The sequence below is a fragment of the Pimephales promelas genome, chromosome 15 (genome assembly GCF_988280905.1).
Source record: "Pimephales promelas chromosome 15, fPimPro1.hap1.1, whole genome shotgun sequence".
Classification (NCBI taxonomy): Eukaryota; Metazoa; Chordata; class Actinopteri; order Cypriniformes; family Leuciscidae; genus Pimephales; species Pimephales promelas.
In genome coordinates this window covers 12,753,257-12,771,205 of record NC_142783.1, presented here as the reverse complement: position 1 = coordinate 12,771,205, position 17,949 = coordinate 12,753,257, and the positions used below count along the sequence as shown (strand labels likewise).

General features: G+C 35.6%; 1 protein-coding gene across 2 annotated transcripts; it reads left to right on the top strand.

Moving 5' to 3' along the window:
- The first annotated feature begins 4,975 nt into the window (after nt 1–4,975).
- egln3 (egl-9 family hypoxia inducible factor 3) lies at nt 4,976–17,725 on the top strand. 2 transcript variants are annotated; one of them, XM_039674060.2, is made up of 5 exons: nt 4,976–5,488; nt 16,004–16,123; nt 16,219–16,355; nt 16,441–16,514; nt 16,610–17,725. In XM_039674060.2, exons 1-5 carry the CDS (start codon nt 4,991–4,993, stop codon nt 16,636–16,638), a joined length of 858 nt encoding a protein of 285 aa, XP_039529994.2. In that variant the 5' UTR covers nt 4,976–4,990; the 3' UTR covers nt 16,639–17,725. The 2 variants fall into 2 exon arrangements, with proteins under 2 accessions (XP_039529994.2, XP_039530004.2); XM_039674070.2 differs by lacking the exon at nt 4,976–5,488 and adding an exon at nt 7,548–8,140.
- Nucleotides 17,726–17,949: the final 224 nt, after the last annotated feature.

Sequence of the window (17,949 nt, the reverse complement as noted above, 5' to 3'; positions counted from 1 at the left end):
AGTTTTTTTTAAATGATGCTTTAGTTTTGTTTCATCACAGTGGTTTTTTCAGAGGGTAACTATTTTTTCATATAAATGTGTTTATTTAATTGTATACATATAAAGTTTAGAGACATTTATTTTGGCTGACCTAAAACCTTATCAGTCTCTTGCGAGTTATGTGATAAATCATTACCCGCACTGATTTATGATGCCATGTATGATGTCATTGTTGACTCATCGCTTAGGTTTATTCGCTATAGGTTTATGGAACATTTATTCAGCATGTTTCAGATTGAGAAAAAGTTTCACTTGTTGAGGAAATTTGTTATCTATTTTTTTCTTTTCAATTTGGATATTTTTTTTCTTCTGTTAGCCAAAGTTATGATGCCTTTGACTGTAAATGTGTATGTATTTGATCAGTAGGTAAACATTAACATGAATAACAAATGCTAATGCTGTCTCTGGCAGTGATGTCAGTAGTTATGAAATAGAAATTGTATTAAAATTATTTTTAAGATATTTATAAATGAACATTATTTGAACCATTCTTTACTTATCATCAGCTGATCAACATAGTTTTGTAATAAAGATTTAACCCATATCAATTTTTTCGTTCCAGGTGTGCTGTAAACACTGTCCCAAACTAAAATATTTAGTGTTTACTGAATTAAAACTAGAAAAAAGTGTCAATGTAAATCTTTAAAGGGCTGTTGGCAAATATAAAAATTTCTTATGTCAAAAGATGTCTGTGTTAAAGATATTATCACCCACTTGATACAAGTAAGCTATAAATATTTTAAATATATTTTATTGATATTTGAGCTGGAACAGCATGATCCGGTGTGTGCATATACAGTGGGGCCAAAAAGTATTTAGTCAGCCACTGATTGTGCTTGTTCTCCTACTTAGAATGATGAGAGAGGTCTGTATTTTTCATCATAGGTACACTTCAACTATGAGAGACAAAATGAGAAAAAAAATCCAGGAAATCACATTGTAGGATTTTTCAATTTATTTATAAATTATGGTGAAAATAAGTATTTGGTCACCCACAAACCAGCAAGATTTCTGGCTCTCACAGCCCTGTAACTTCTTCAAGAAGGTCTTCTGTCCTCCACTCGTTACCTGTATTATTGGCAAGTGTTTGAATCCGTTATCTGTATAAAAGACACCTGTCCACAGCCTCAAACATTCACACTCCGAAATCAACCATGGCCAAGACCCAAGAGCTGTCGAAGGACACCAGGAAGAAGATTGTAGACCTGCACCAGGCTGGGAAGAGTGAATCTACAACAGGCAAGCAGCTTGGTGTGAAAAAATCAACTGTGGGAGCAACTGTCAGAAAATGGAAGACATGCAAGACCACTGATAATCTCCCTCGATCTGGGGCTCCACGCAAGATCTCATCCCGTGGGGTCAAAATGATCATGAGAACGGTGATCAAAAATCCCAGAACTACACGGAGGGACCTGATGAATGACCTGCAGAGAGCTGGGACCAAAGTAACAAAGGCTACCATCAGTAACACACTACACCGAGAGGGACTCTAATCCTGCAGTGCCAGGCGTGTCCCCCTGCTTAAGCCAGTTCATGTCCAGGCCCGTCTGAAGTTTGCCAGAGAGCGTATGGATGATCCAGAAGAGGATTGGGAGAATATCATGTGGTCCGATGAAGCCAAAATATAACTTTTTGGTAAAAACTCAACTCGTCGTGTTTGGAGGAAGAAGAATGCAGAGTTGCATCCCAAGAACAACATACCTATTGTGAAGCATGGGGGAGGAAACATCATGCTTTGGGGCTGTTTTTCTGCAAAGGGGACAGGAAAACTGATCCGTGTTGAGGGAAGAATGAACGGGGCCGTGTATCGAGAGATTTTAAGCCAAAACCTCCTTCCATCAGTGAGAGCCTTGGGGATGAAACATGGCTGGATCTTCCAGCATGACAATGATCCCAAACACACCGCCCGGACAACGAAGGAGTGGCTCTGTAAAAAGCATTTCAAGGTCCTGGAGCGGCCTAGCCAGTATCCAGACCTCAACCCCATAGAAAATTTGTGGAGGGAGTTGAAAGTCTGTGTTAGTGCCCCGAAACATCACTGCTCTAGAGGAGATCTGCATGGAGGAATGGGCCAAAATACCAGCTACAGTGTGTGCAAACCTGTTGAAGACTTACGGGAAACGTTTGACCTCTGTCATTGCCAACAAAGGTTATGTTACAAAGTATTGAGTTGAACTTTTGTTATTGACCAAATACTTATTTTCCAACATAATTTACAAATAAATTCTTTAAAGCTACACTGTGTAACTCTTTTAGTTTATTCTTAGCTAAAAACACTTAGTTCTTTCAAAAATATATGTGCTCATTAATGTATATTTAGTTCGTTCAAGTAATAAAGTATTCTCGTGAGTGTATAATATGCCATTGAAAATACATACGGGTAAGGGGATCTAATGTCGGTCGCCATGTTGCCCCTCCATCTTGAAAGTACATTAGCCAAAGAGGGACATACCCGTTAATTCAAGCTTCGCCTTTCGCGTTTACGTTTGAGTTAACACTCATGGACGAGGTCGAACTGGAAGCCATGTTAATCTTGGACTACATTGGCCACCATAGGAGTTAAAACAAAATCGGAATTGAGGAGAACAGAAACTAATATTCACTGGATGGTCATATACCTTTTCACCGCTAGATGGGGTAAAAATCACACAGTGTAGCTTTAAAAATCCTATAATGTGATTTCCTGGATTTTTTTTTCTTCTAATTTTGTCTCTCATAGTTAAAGTGTACCTACGATGAAAATTACAGACCTCTCTCATCATTCTAAGTAGGAGAACTTGCACAATCAGTGGCTGATTAAATACTTTTTGGCCCCACTGTACGTGTCTCAGCTCGTCAAACCATATTTCAATAGGGGGATAAAATGTATCAATTGTTTAGAGTAGATATGGATATCTGGGGTAACCTTCAATACACATTACAGGTGTTTCTCAAATACTTGTTTGTTTTCCTCACTAAGTTAAATATTAGATAGTTAAATATTGATTTTTGCCACACAAGGCAGGTGGAACGGAAGATATCGATGGATACATTTAATTTACAGTCACAGCAACCAATGATATCATGTCCAGTTCCCAGATTCATATCACTCGCATGAGCTCAAATGAAAATAGCAGCTGGTTACACTTTAAACTACAGGATGAGGGTGTTCTCGCGTACGCTGCCATGGGTCATCTGGAGTTTGCACTACACCAATGTCCTGTCAGAGTTACATTTCTAAGAAGCTCAACTTGGCAAGGCAACGCTTCTACTGATTAGCAAAGTATTCGTACATACTTATCCAGCCCAACACATTACCTGGTCAAAAAATTGTTGTAATGTTTGTTTGGATCGAAATAGGCAGTCTATGATTTGATCATAATTGCAGTGATTATTAGCATTGTGATTGCAAGATATTGACCTAAAATTGAGGCACCTCTTGATGGAAATAACATTTATTATAGAATGCAAGAGTCCAGCACTCTGTAAAGTCTCCTCCAGCACATCCCAAAGGCTTTCAATGAATTTAAGGTCTGGACTCAGAGGTGCCAATTTATGCGTGAAAATGATTCTTCATTCTTTCACAGTTTGAGACTGATGAATCTTGACATTGTCATCCTGGAATATGGCCATGATATGTCTTCCTATGGTTATTTAAGAAATGAAAAGCTACACATGTGCACTCCATCAATTACAGTTGGAAGAACTGATGCCAAAAATTATAAACAAATCAGGAAACACATTGTTAGTCAGACCATCAGGTGCAGGCTTGATTGCATGCTTTATCTTACTGAATATATGTCATACACTAATAGTATTGATTTAATCATGTAACCCACTTTACCCAAGAAAATCTGAGGTGAACTGAACATTTGAAATAGTAGTTTCATAGTCCATCGTGCAACATGTCAGTTCCCTCTGACCTTTCTCGCAGCAGAAACCAAAGCCAGCAGATAGATATCATTTGAGTCAGTATACGTCACATCTGTGATATGGCTATAATTATTTCCGGGCTATTTTTAGGAAATCAACAGTGTAACAACAGTGTTCTATGGCATTTTAGAGCCCCTTGCACAGTGAAGACTATGACAAAAAAAGGAACATTACTGTAAATGGAAGTGAAAATAGACTTTCAGTTAACAGACAAACACAGCTCAGCTGACATTTGATGATAAAATAACTAACTGACCAACTGGGTTATTTTCATTACTTGAAATAAAATTACTTTTTAACTGAAATGAAATAGATAAAACCTGAATAAGGCAACATTTCTCATTTGATTTTACTATAACTTGATGTAGCCTACTAAAATACCTAAAACTAAAATGAACAACAACTACATATAGACATGTTTATATATTAAAAAAAACAGTTAAAAATGAAAAAATCAATAAAAAAAGGACAATATAAAAATAAAAACTTTCAAAATACTAATAAAAACTATAACATTATCTCAATGATACTAAAATAAAAGTGCAGTATAACTAAAAGGTTTCTTCTTTATTTTCATAACCAATGCCCCATTTCTAAGCAAATTTTTATCACTGATGAACTTTACAGATGGTTAGAATGTATTAATAATAAAATCTTGAATAATAATAATAATTAAAATGATTATGAAATACTTTGTTAATTCACAGCATTTTAATGTCTGAATGACACTTATCAACTTTTATAGCAATGATTAATGCATCATGACCCCACCCCCCATTCGTACATTTATTTAGGCCCATATAGCCTATTTATTAATTTATTATTTTGGCAGCTTTGGAACTCCATAGGCAGGAGGACATAGGTAGGTTACATAAAGATGTAATTGTATTTCATCAGTGAACATCTTTTCTTCCCTCCCAGGCTTGTGTGAGATCTAAATTAGGCTTTGACAGACATGTGATGGTGTTCACGTAGACTCTCCCCTCTCATCTGACATCAAGTGCGCGCGCTGCGCTTCTGCCGCACTGGACTCAATGCAATGGCAGAAAAGCAAGGAAATCTTACGGATGAACAACAGATGCGAAAAGATCGCCAACGTCAAGGGCAGCAGCAAAGTTGTCCAGGTGAAACTCGTGGACGCATGGAGCTGCCCAGAGAGCTCAGGAACCCCCGCAGTAACCGGGCAAAATCTAATGAGCGCAAACGCATAAAGACACACAAATTGGTCTTGCAATACATAGTCCCATGCATGAACTCATACGGTTTGTGTATAGTGGATCATTTTCTCGGGGTGAGAATCGGAGAGCGCGTTCTGCAGGAGGTGAGGCGCATTCATCAGAGTGGACAAATGCAGGACGGGCAGTTAGTGAGCCAAAAACTGGGCAAAAGCAAAGATATTCGAGGGGACGAGATTGCATGGGTCGATGGCACCGAAAGCAGGTGCCTAAACATTGGCTATCTGCTGACCCGAATGGACAAACTCATTACGTGCGCGGACGGCAGACTGGACAAGTTCAAAATCAGAGGGAGACACAAGGTGAGTGAGTGAGTAACTCGTGAACTTTACCGCACCTGAGTCGCGAGTTGCTTAAGCAACCAAACCTGGCAAGCCTAAACCTAAACTTTGCTACATACGCATAAAGTCGCATGCTTTAATTTGCAACATAAAAACAATCATAAAAGTGTTGCAATGCAAATTTTGGAAGTCGACCAGATGGGATGCTGGTAGGCCTATCTTGTAAACTTTATAAAATATTAGATTGTAGCTACACATTATAAGATGTGTTCTCATTGAAGAGTGAGAGTAAAGCAGATTTGTGCGCGTAGCCTACATGCCGCTGTTCGGCTCCTCAATGGCGGTCAGTCAGCCAGGTCATGACCATAAAATGATCTCATAACATCTTACGATGTGTAGCCTACTGATACCTACTCTAATCATAGGACGGGTCGTTGAGATAAGGCAATGGTACTTATTTACATTATTTCAGTCTCGAGTCCCCTGTGTGGCCTGACCCTGCTGGGCGTTAGCCTACAGACACATAGTGAATCAACATTCAGCACAGTGGGGTTCAACTCACTGAAATACAACACTGCGGTAGAATGGCACTCAGAGTCTGTGTGTGTGAGGCAGGGTTCTTAACTGGGCGGGGCTTAATGTGCCTGGACTTTGTCACGTAGGCTACGATATGACAGGTGAATGCGAGGCTGTGCCTGTGAGGGATCATTGCCATGTTTCAATGGCACCAGAAAGATATATTGCAGTGTTTCATCAGCCGAACAATTCAAAAACACAATTAAGGGTTCATTCACCAAAGAATAAAAATGATCCGATAATTTACTCACCTTCAAGCCATAGGTGCAGAATTATACCCGGACTCTTCCAAGCTTTATAGCCTAATGGGAGTGAATATTTTGGAAAAAAAAAAAAAAAAAAGTAGGCAAATCCATACGTCTCCAGGGTTAATAAAGGCTGAAGCAAAGTGATGCGTTTTTTTGTCAGAAAAAAATATCCATTATACATTTAGCCTATAAACTAATCACACTGTAAAAAAGTATTTTCATGATTTGTAAACTTAACATTTCAGTTGTCAAATCAACTTGAATAATTGTATTGTATTAACTCAATATTTCCATTTCAACGAACTTAAAATTTTAAGCAACCAGGTTACTTCATTTTTTAAGTTAAACCAACAATATTTTTTTACAGCTTCTGATCAAATACATCATATGTAGGGTATTTTAACAAAAAAAAAAATCTGTTCAAATGATCTTTTTTACTAATTCATTCATTTATTTTCTAAAATTTATTTATTCTGATATTTGTTTCTATTTTATTTTTTCAAGTAGCATTTATTTACATTTACATTTTTTTAAATCGATGAACAAGCTATTTGTCACAGAGCCTAACAAGTAACAATATTACTCTATATAGCCTAGAGTGCCAGATTTATAAGAAAGACTAGATTATGAAACAAACTACAGGTGAAGTGCAATGAAGAGAAAAAAACTGTGTGTATGTGTGTGGTTTAATGTTAAATTGACTAATTTAGTCGTTTCTGCAATAATTTTGTACCTTTATATAGCCTAGTCTATTCTATTTATTAGCCTAATAACGTGGGTTGTTACTTCCTTATTGATTGATCATCACAGAATCACGTATTTTCAAATCAATGGATTTCTCTGTGTCATTGTTCATCTGTGAATTATGTTTCAGTGTAGGGCAGGCTACTTCTGAAGTAGCACGTAGGCGTTCTTATCACGTGGTGTTCGTTCCATTACTCAGCTTGTTCAGGATGGCTCAATCAAACTCATTTTATAACGATTTCAGTGAAAGATTTCTAAATGTATGCCAGTTTCCAATCTATGAAATTGATATTTTAAAAATATTACACTTTAAAGAATACAAAAGTTTCCAATAAGACAAAAATATCCTGAGATTTGTACGCGGCTGAATGGCTAATTCGGGGTTGTGAGCCTTCTTGCGCCCCCTGAAGGATGATAACTCTAGTGTCGTAGGAAACATGTATTGTCCGGCCCCATTTGTTGACCAGAAGCTCACAGAATGGGGTTTCATGTGAACATCCGATCCGCCCACTCGAGCGCGCGACACACATTCTGCACGTTCCACATGCGCTTCAGGTGCGCTCGCATATCTCGCGCTCGTCCCTCACACAGAGCGATCATAAGAGCAGTGTAGAGCCCACCAAACAGACCATATCTTCTGCATGATGTGCCATTATTTATCCGTCTTTTGAAGGACGAGGATGTGCCATTAGAGATCACTTAAAAAAAATAACTTCCTTTAATTTGAATGCACCAAGCTCAGGATAAAATGCCGTTTCTTCAGCTTGCACTGGACACGCAGTTGGAGACTTTGGCAGCCGAGCAAGTGGTGCCGGCTCTGTTGGACAGAGGATTCTTTTACGTGGATCATTTTCTGGGGGACATAGCGGGACACATGGTTCTGGGTCAGGTCAAACGCATGCATTGCTGTGGGCTTCTCAACGATGGGCAGCTGGCCGGCCGAAGCAATGGAGTTTCCCGGAGAAACATCAGAGGGGATAAAACAACATGGGTTAACGGGACCGAGAGGGGCACGGAGGCTGTCAACTTCTTATTAACACTCATAGACAAACTCATTTCTTTATGTGTGGGTCACCTCGGCAAAAGTATTCGTGCAAGGTCAAAGGTAGGCTAAGCCTTATTGCTCTTTAAAGTGCTTTAAGAACATCGTTAATTGATTACACAGTAACTTTCATAATCTTTTTGTACAATTCTTATACTTAACAGATTATAAATGTATCTTCAAAATGTTATGAAACTTTGATTCACCTTTTAAATTTAGACTACAACATTACTTTTATTATTAGCATGTACATTTTAAGTCAGTTTACTTGTAAAAATTGTACAACATTTGAGCATAACTAGCCTATATGAATTATATATTGTTTATTTATAGTCAGATAGTTTGGACATGTACACTGTAAAAATGAACATGCTTTATCTAATCAAAACAAAATCGTGGCAACAGATTGCAAGCAATATTATTAATTAAATTTAACAAATTAGAATTGAGCTATAATTAATCAAATTAATTCATTAAAAGTTAACCATTTAAAATCAGTAAAACTTACAACAACAACAACAACCAAAAAAACATAAATTGAAGTAACCATTATGGTGATCAGTGTTTATTTTAGGTTTGTTATAAAATTACGGTTTTCTCCTTCAGTGATTCTGCTTGTTAACATCAGGTGTCTTCAATGTTGGCAATATAAAATAAAGAGTTCTTAATTAATCTTTGACATCTGTCTGTTAGTGAGATAAAAATCCTTAAAATTAAATTGGTCATTAATATACATATTATAATGTACATTCAAATAGTTGGAGACTTGTTTAGGAATTTACATGAAGCAGTAGAATGTTTGCTATGACTTTGAGATTGCATTCATTTTTCAAATAATAAAGTAGGCCTACTTATTTAATGCCACTGGTAAAATGAATCTTTATATACACTACCATTTAAAAAGTTTGTACTAAATATTTGTGTGGAAACCATGTTAGATTTAAAGGGTTCTTTTTAAAAACATAACTGCATTAATTTGAAAAAGATAACAAATAATTTATTTTCACCTTATGAATAAATGAAATAAAATTAATAAAAGTATTAATTCCTTTAAAAAAAAAAAAAACTGACTCCAAACTTTTGAACGGTAGTGTCTACACAAGCATATTGTGATTATTACAACTTGTTGATTAATTAAGTGTTTAATTATTTCAACAGTTTGTTCATCTGGGCAGGTTCTCACTCATTAGTTTCGGCCTTTGTTTGGCTCTTTGTTTCGAACAGTTACAGTAGAGTGCTTTTGGCTCACAGTCTTCACTGATGAATGGCAAGGATAGGCTTTCAGTTTGTGCTGTTGTGAACCGTACGTGTCTCCTCTCACTAGTGTTCATCGAGCTACAGGAGGCCCCGAGTGTAGCAACAGGATGTTTGAGGGACACTTTTCAGCTGTGGACACAAGAGTTTTACTTGCCCAAAAGTGTTGCAGTTTCTATTTATATTTTGTTGCTTTTTCTCTTTTGTAAGTCTGCTGAATGAAAACATTAAGCAGAAATATTCAGTGCTGCTGCCCTAAACACTTTTTTGGGGTGTCAGCTGATTTAACAATCCAAAACCTTACAGACATCACAATATAATAGGGGTGTAACGATATCCTCATGTAACGATTCGATCCCTATCGCGATACTGAATTCACAATACGATATTAATGTGATACCCCAAAACATATGATAAAGGTTTACAAAAAATGTACTGGTGATTAAAATGGTAAATTTGGTATTTCATTCTGGTTGGAAATGAATAGGGTTGGACTCCAATGGACAGGACAATAGAGACACCAAAATAAAAATATTCATGATTCTGATGCTGAAAATACAGAATTATTTTGGGACAAACATGGTTGCACTCTGTCAGTGACTAGATATATTTGAAATAATGCTGGCCACTTTTTTACTGCACTCTAAACGGTGCTGGGTTGTTTTAACCCAAATTTGGGTCAAATGTGGACAAACCCAAATGTTGGGTTAAAAATGTAATTTAAAATTTGAACCCAACTTCAACTTTAAATTACATTTTTAACCCAACATTTGGGTTTGTCCATATTTGACTCAAATTTGGGTTGAAACAACCCAACATTTTTTAGAGTGGTAACAAGACATTTGGCATTATCTGAACCCACAAATATTTCCACATTGTATTATTATACATTATATTCAACATTATATATAGAAGTTTAATACTGACACTAAAACTATGTAAACTTGATTTTTTTTCTCGCACAGTAATTTTAATATAGGCAATACATATTGTCACCATCCACAATACATATTGTAGCCTTTTTGTATTGTGAAATATTGTGACACGAAATATGTTACACCCCTACAATACATAGGCTAATACATAAAAAAGACAGCCTTGACAGTAATAATGAAAAGAAGCAGTTTAGAGCAGTTTTTTGAACGGTAGTGTCTAAAAATGCTCTCAAAATGCTGGAATGTGTTAACCCAACTTTGGGTCAAATATGGACAAAACCAAACATTGGGTTAAAAATGTAATTAAAAAATGTAACCCAATGGCTGGGTTTGTCTATATTTGGCCCGAAGTTGGGTTAAAACAAACAACCCAGCAATTTTTAGAGTGTAACCCTTTGCAATAAGGTCTTATTAATGTTGATTAATGCTTTTACTATAATTAAAGGAGTAGTTCACTTTAAAAAAAAAACTTTTGCTGATAATTTACTCACCCCCATGTCATCCAAGATGTCCATGTCATTCTTTCTTCAAACGAAAAAGAAATTAAGGTTTTTGATGAAAACATTCCAGCATTTTTCTCCATATAATGGACTTCACTGGGAACCAAACGGTTCAAGGTCCAAATGACAGTTTCAGTGCAGCTTCAAAGGGCTTTAAACGATTCCAGATGATGAATAAGGGTCTTATCGAGCGAAACGTTCGGTCATTTAAAAAATAAATAAAAAAGTTTAAGTTTTATAAGCTCAAATGCTCGCCTTGCTCTGTTCTGTGATGCGCGTTCGTGACTCTCCTGTTCGAACTTGTTCATCAAAATGAATGAATCTTTTTTCTTCTCATTTCGTTCATTGAATGAACCAAGTGACTCGAAAAAAGATTTTTCGTTTTAATGAACGAGTTTGAACAGGAGAGTCACGAACAAAAGTTTAAGTGCTTATAAAACTTAGACTTTTGTATTTATTTTTGAATTTACCGATCGTTTCGCTTGATAAAGAGTTTCAGTGCAGCTTCAAAGGTAGCTTCACGATATTGTCTGGTGTCATTTAAAGACCTTTGAAGCTGCACTGAAACTCTCATTTGGACCTTGAACCGTTTGGTACCCATTGAAGTCCATTATATGGAGAAAATCCTGTAATCTTTTCATCAAAAACCTTAATTTCTTTTCGACTGAAGAAAGAAAGACATGAACATCTTGGATGACTTGGGAGTGAGTAAATTATCAGCAAAAGTTTTTTTTTTTAAAGTGAACTCCTTGAAAGGTACTCTAGGCAATTTTCGGAGAGATTAGCAATAGCAAGCTAGCTTTGAAAGCATAAGATCCCACTCTCCCTTCAGAGCGTCTCCAAAGCCACGCCTCCTCCAAATCACATGAATGCTCACAGCAGGGAGCAAACAAAAGCGTCACGAGAGACGGCGTTAAACTACCTCATGTCTCAAAGCGAATAACATAACAATACAATAATAATGAACCTAAACAACTTAAAGAGCACTAACACTTGTACCACATGACTTCTGCAGATTTATTTCATCATTGATAGGGTTCACATTGAAATGCATAAATTCGAGTCACAAACCAATCCGAGTAAACCGTTACAGGTTTCAGGTACATACGTTACGCAACATTACGTCACGTACGTTACAGGTCTTCCAAATTACAGTAATTATGTCGTGAACGTGGCATAAGCTGCTGTTTCGGTTGCAGAGCTCAGTGACTGACGTCTGTCTAAGGCCCGTCCACACTACTGCGTTTTCATTTAAAAACGGAGAATTAAAATGAATATGATCTCTATGTATTATAATTTATCTCCGTCCACATTAAAACGACTGAAAACGCGGATCACATGACCATTCACCAACACTGGGCATGCGCATGCCGGTGTAAACTGGAAACGGGTCATGTGATGGGTGGCTGACGAATCAGGGAAGGACACGTCATGACTGATGTCACCCAATCATAGAGGCAAGCATGAGCCTCGACGTCATCGTTTCTAGAGTCCTCCGTTTTGTCCCGTCCTCACTAAAACGCCCTCCGGAGATGCTCAAATGGTCGCCTTGCTCTGTTCTGTGATGCACGTTCGTGACTCTCCTGTTCAAACTCGTTCATTAGTCATTTGTTTCATTCAACGAACGAAATGAACGAATTGACTTGGGAAAAGATTCGTTCATTTTGATGGACGAGTTCGAAATGGAGCGTCACGAACGAGCATCACAGAACAGAGCAAGGCGAGCATTTGTGCTTATAAAACTTAAACTTTAAATGAGCGATCGTTTCGCTTGATAAGATCCTTATTCATCGTCTGGAATCGTTTAAAGCCCTTTGAACAGTTTGCACTGAAACTGTCTTTTGGACCTTGAACTGTTTGGTTCCCATTGAAGTCCATTATATGGAGAAAATCCTGGAATGATTTCATCAAAAACCTTAATTTCTTTTCGACTGAAGAAAGAATGACATGGATAAACAGGGTTAGTGCAATCATTCTCCGTTAGCAAGAGGAAATAGAGTATTAATATTTGTCAAGTGGGTGTTTTGATATGGTTTCATTTTGACTGCGCCTGTGGGCTGAATCAGAGCTCTGGATTGTGTACGCAGCTGAAGTGTGTGTAGTGCTGTGGACTCACGCTCAACACGTAGCACTGTCATTAAACCCTCAGCGCACTGGCTGCTGGCCAAGCTTGCTCTCTTTACCCTCGCTGTACACACGCACACACACACACACACACACACACACACTGGTGCACGCAAACACTTCCTCCTGCTGTCTGTGCTGCTACATGTTTATATTATGCTATGACGTTCAACTTGCGTGTGCACTATTATTGTGGGAACGTGATCATGATAAAGACTTGTCTGCAGAAATGTAAACATGGGCACCGGTGACTGTTGTCCCCATTGTGTGTGTATTTGTGAGGGCTAACCAGGATCTGCTGAGAGGATAAATGAAGTGCTTTGTTTTTTTTTTTTTTACACTGATAGTATATTTAAATATTAGACTTCATAAGTCTAGACTGCATTCATAATTATTCCAAGATGGAGCTGATGCTTTGTTTTGGATATATTTTATAGATACATTAAAGCATCAGCTTACATTAAAAGATTTTGGTAACACTTTATTTTACTGTGTCATTGTTACACTGTAAAAAATATTTTCATGATTTGTAATCAAAACATTTTTTCTTTTGTCAAATCAACTTAGATAATTTATGTAATTCAGATAACATAATATTCTGAGTTTCTAGTGATTCAATTAATCTCCATTGTATTAACATTGTATTAACTAGTTCATTGAAATCGAAAAATTAAAGCAACTAGGTTACTTACCAAAGTTAAACCAACAAATGTTTTTAAAAGCGTATATGTTACATGTACTTAAAATAATGTTGGTTTAACTTAAATTAAGTAACCTGGTTGCCTTAAAATGTTAAGTTCATTGAAATTGAAAAATTGAGTTAATACAATAAAGGAGATTGATTTAATAATCAGAAACTCAAAATATTATGTTATCTGAACTACATAAATTATTTAAGTTGATTTTGACAAAAGAAAAAATGTTGCTTTCAAATCATGAAAATATTTTTTTACAGTGTAGTAATATCAGTAAACCTCAATCAAATCCTAATCCTACCCAAACCCTATAAGTACATGTTTTTAAGTAATATTACTCAGTATTAACAATGACACCTTAACTTAAAGTGTAACCAAGATTTTTTTAAATCTTATAATATTCAGAAATAGTTTTGTTCCTTTTTTTGTTTTGTTCCGACTGTGGACACAGTAAATCTCGCGAAATCTCTTACGGTCATATGTGACTTTAGAGTGAACAAACATGGTGGAGGACGGACAAGAAGACATGGCGATAATAATGTTTGGAATTTTACATTTTTTTTATTTATTTAGTTTAATCACAGACAAGTACAATATTGTAATAAGTACAATATATATATATATATATATATATATATGTATATATATATATATAGTGTATACAAGGCATTGTGGTACAGTTCAGAGTACGTGCAACAGACAACTAAAACAGAATAAACATTTATGTAAAAAAATTCTGGGATAAAAAGTGCTATATAAAATTAGGGCAGTTACATATATTTGAAATGCTTTACAATTTTTTATAAGCTTTTTGTTTTGTGATCTCATGTTTGAAAGGGTTTCAGATTATATTGTGAGATCAGTATTACAAAAGGTAATATCCGAGGGTTTCTTTTGAGTTCTTTTTGTCTTATGAAAATAAAACTGACATAATAATTAAAACATTAATGATATAATTTTTCAATGTGGCTTTTGATAACAAAGTAAAATGTCACAAGGTTCTAAATTAAGAGTTTTGCTTTATTAACTTTTTTTAAAGTCTATCCAAAAAGAAATGTTCAATAACTTCAAATGATATGCTACAAAAAGTACATTAATCACAAACAGTATGAATATATCTAATGAATTTGCAGGATAACATTTATGAATAATTTTCATTTGAGTAACACTCCTCACACCTCAGGAAAATCTGATAAAATAATCTGTAGAACCATCAAGATAATTGGCATTTTACCTTGTCGGAAGGGGAGAATTATCTTGAAGTGTATGGGTGCCTTTAGTTCATCTCTCAAAAATATCGTATAACATTCTTTGTAACATTTGTTTTTGTAGTGAATGGGTGCCTGCCTGGTTTTTTGTAGTGTATGGGTGTCTTTAGTTCACCTCTCAAAAATATTGAATAATTTGGTATCAAATTTATAGACAAGACAAGTAGTTTGTTCAGGCATGTTTTTTAGGGAATTACAAACCTGCACACATATATTCAAACGCACATAACTAAAGAATCAATACTTAACGCGCATGTGAACGCCATCAGACATTCATATACATTTTTACTAGGGCTGTCAAATGATTAATCGCGATTAATCGCATCCAAAATAAAAGTTTGTGGTTACATAATATATGTGGGTGCACTGTGTATAATTATTTTATATATATAAATACACACACATGCTCATATATATTTAAAAAATATTTTCATGTATACACTGTATATAGATTTATGTATATTATATATAAATATAAATATTTTATATATAAATAATATTTTTTTCTTAAATATACATGCATGTGTGTGTATTTATATACAAAATAATTATACGCAGTGCACCCATATATATTATGTAAACACAAACTTTTATTTTGGATGCGATTAATCGTGATTAATCGTTTGACAGCCCTAATTTTTACCTTACAGTTAAAAGTTCATAAACGGCAGAGGAGAACTGGCCCCCGACTGAGCCTGGGTTCTCCCAAGGCTTTTTTTTTTCCTTCTCTCCATTGGCTCACCTGATGGAGTTTTAGGACAACATTAGGTCACTTTATGGCGTTTTTTGGTTCCTTGCCACAGTTGCCTTTGGCTTTCTCAGTTGGGGATATTCAAATTAATTAACCAATCAATAATACCATCGATCAGCTCTACCAAACGTGGATATTTTTCCACTAAGAAACAAACATTATTATTATGTTTTGATTGATACTGTGAAGTTGCTTTGAGGCAATCTATATTATGAAAAGTGCTATAAATATACTTGACTTGACTTGATTTGTTAACTTTATTTACAAACTACAAATTCTGGTCCCTGGTTGTTTAAGAGGAGAAATGCATAAATATGAAATAGCCTAATTAATTGTTAATTGATAAGTTGTAATGTACGACTATCTATCAAGCTTAGTTTGATCTGTCATCTTTTTCAGGCAATGGTGGCTTGTTATCCAGGAAACGGAGCCGGATACGTGAAACATGTAGATAACCCTAATGCAGATGGCCGCTGCGTCACCTGTATTTACTACCTGAATAAAAACTGGAATGCCAAGGTACACAGTCATGCTTTTTTAAAACACAGTCATCTTCAAAATATTTCCTGTACGTCGATGATGATAATTAATCAAATGTCACTGCTTGTTCTTAGGAGCACGGCGGATTGCTACGGATCTTTCCTGAAGGGAAATCTTACGTAGCCGACATCGAGCCTTTGTTTGATCGACTTCTGCTTTTCTGGTCAGATCGTAGGAACCCTCATGAAGTTCAGCCGTCGTATGCTACAAGGTCAGTGCACGAGTTCGCTTTCATGCTGAAGAACGACATCAAGATGTTTTCCGCATCATGCTGAAGTGTCTGTTTTGCGTCACAGGTATGCAATCACTGTGTGGTACTTTGATTCAGAGGAAAGAGCTGAAGCAAAAAGAAAATTTAGAGATCTGACAGGTTGGTTCAGCTAAAATATGTTTTAGAACTACCAGCTATATATGTTTTTAAAGTCCGATTTAAAATATCTAATTGCTTATACTTTTATATTTCAGCCACCTCACAGGAAGGTTCATCATCTTAACATCATCTTAACTAGCCTGTCTCCTCTGGGAGGATTTCTTTTGTCTATTGTCTTATTTCTATGCTATTTTTTTCTATTTTTGAATTGCTTGTTGCACGGTACCTCTCCCTCCACGTTGTATACATACTTGGATCCGGTCCTTACAATCAGTGAAGTCGTTTGAATAACACGCTGCTAATGTAAAGACAATTTTGTGATAAAATGTATAATCTTAACTCTGATTAATGAACTATTAGATGTTTACTGTAATCAAATCGTTCTTTATTAAAAACCTTTTCAGAGCAATATGGTCTATTTAAAGAAACTAAACAAATGATAGATGAGATAAGAAACATTACTCTAGTGATTGTTAGTTTTAGAAATGTCAACAAGCATTATACATATTTTTCTTTTGATGCTTGTCCCTTTTTGTTATATGCTGTTTTTGATGTTTTTATGTTTGTGGCACATATTTTTTATTCTTTGCTTTATTAATGAACACTTCAATAGAAAGAAAATTTGGAGACTTGTCAGTTAGCATTAGCATTGCTTTTGAATGACATGTTTGATGTTGAATGAGACCTTCAAATAGAGATGTTTATAAAAGTCATTCTGTGTTCACAAAAAGGTTTTTTTAAAAAGCACTTAGTGAAATGATATTACTTTATTTGTTCAGCCTTGTGGCTTAATGTTCAATGAGAGAATTGAATCAGCTTGCATGCAGGTCAGCAATGCTGTTCAACCACACCCTTGGATTAATATTTGACAGTTGTTTCATAAAACTTACAGCTTTATAAAATAAACTTGAAATGTGTGAACAGTTTGTTCATGTACTGCACACAAAGTGAGACCTTCAACTATTTGAAATGGCCAAATTTGAAAGTGTTGAAATGTTTTCTATAATTGTTTGTATTACATTGTTTTGTTCCGGTAATACATTTTTCATTTGGCCATAATTTAACACTATTGATGTTGTGTCCTCGTTTACTGTCTTTGGACATTTACCGGAGATATACTACCAGCCTTTTGATCCATTTTATCACATAAAGATAAAAAAAAATCTAAAGGCATTTTGTTTATTTACAAGAATAAATGTTTCTTTATTTTCTTTTTTTGTTCTGTCGTTAATGGCTATTTTTTTTATTGCAAAACAAGAAACCGTACTGCATTGAATACAATAACAAAATGAAAAGGAAATAGAGAGAAAGAGAAAAAATAGACAAATGACAGTGACACCTCAACCAGTAAGAAAAATATTATCATAATTCAGACTCTTGTTCTTATTGTTATTGAGTTTAAGAGATTTTATAATAAGGGAAATATCAGAAATAA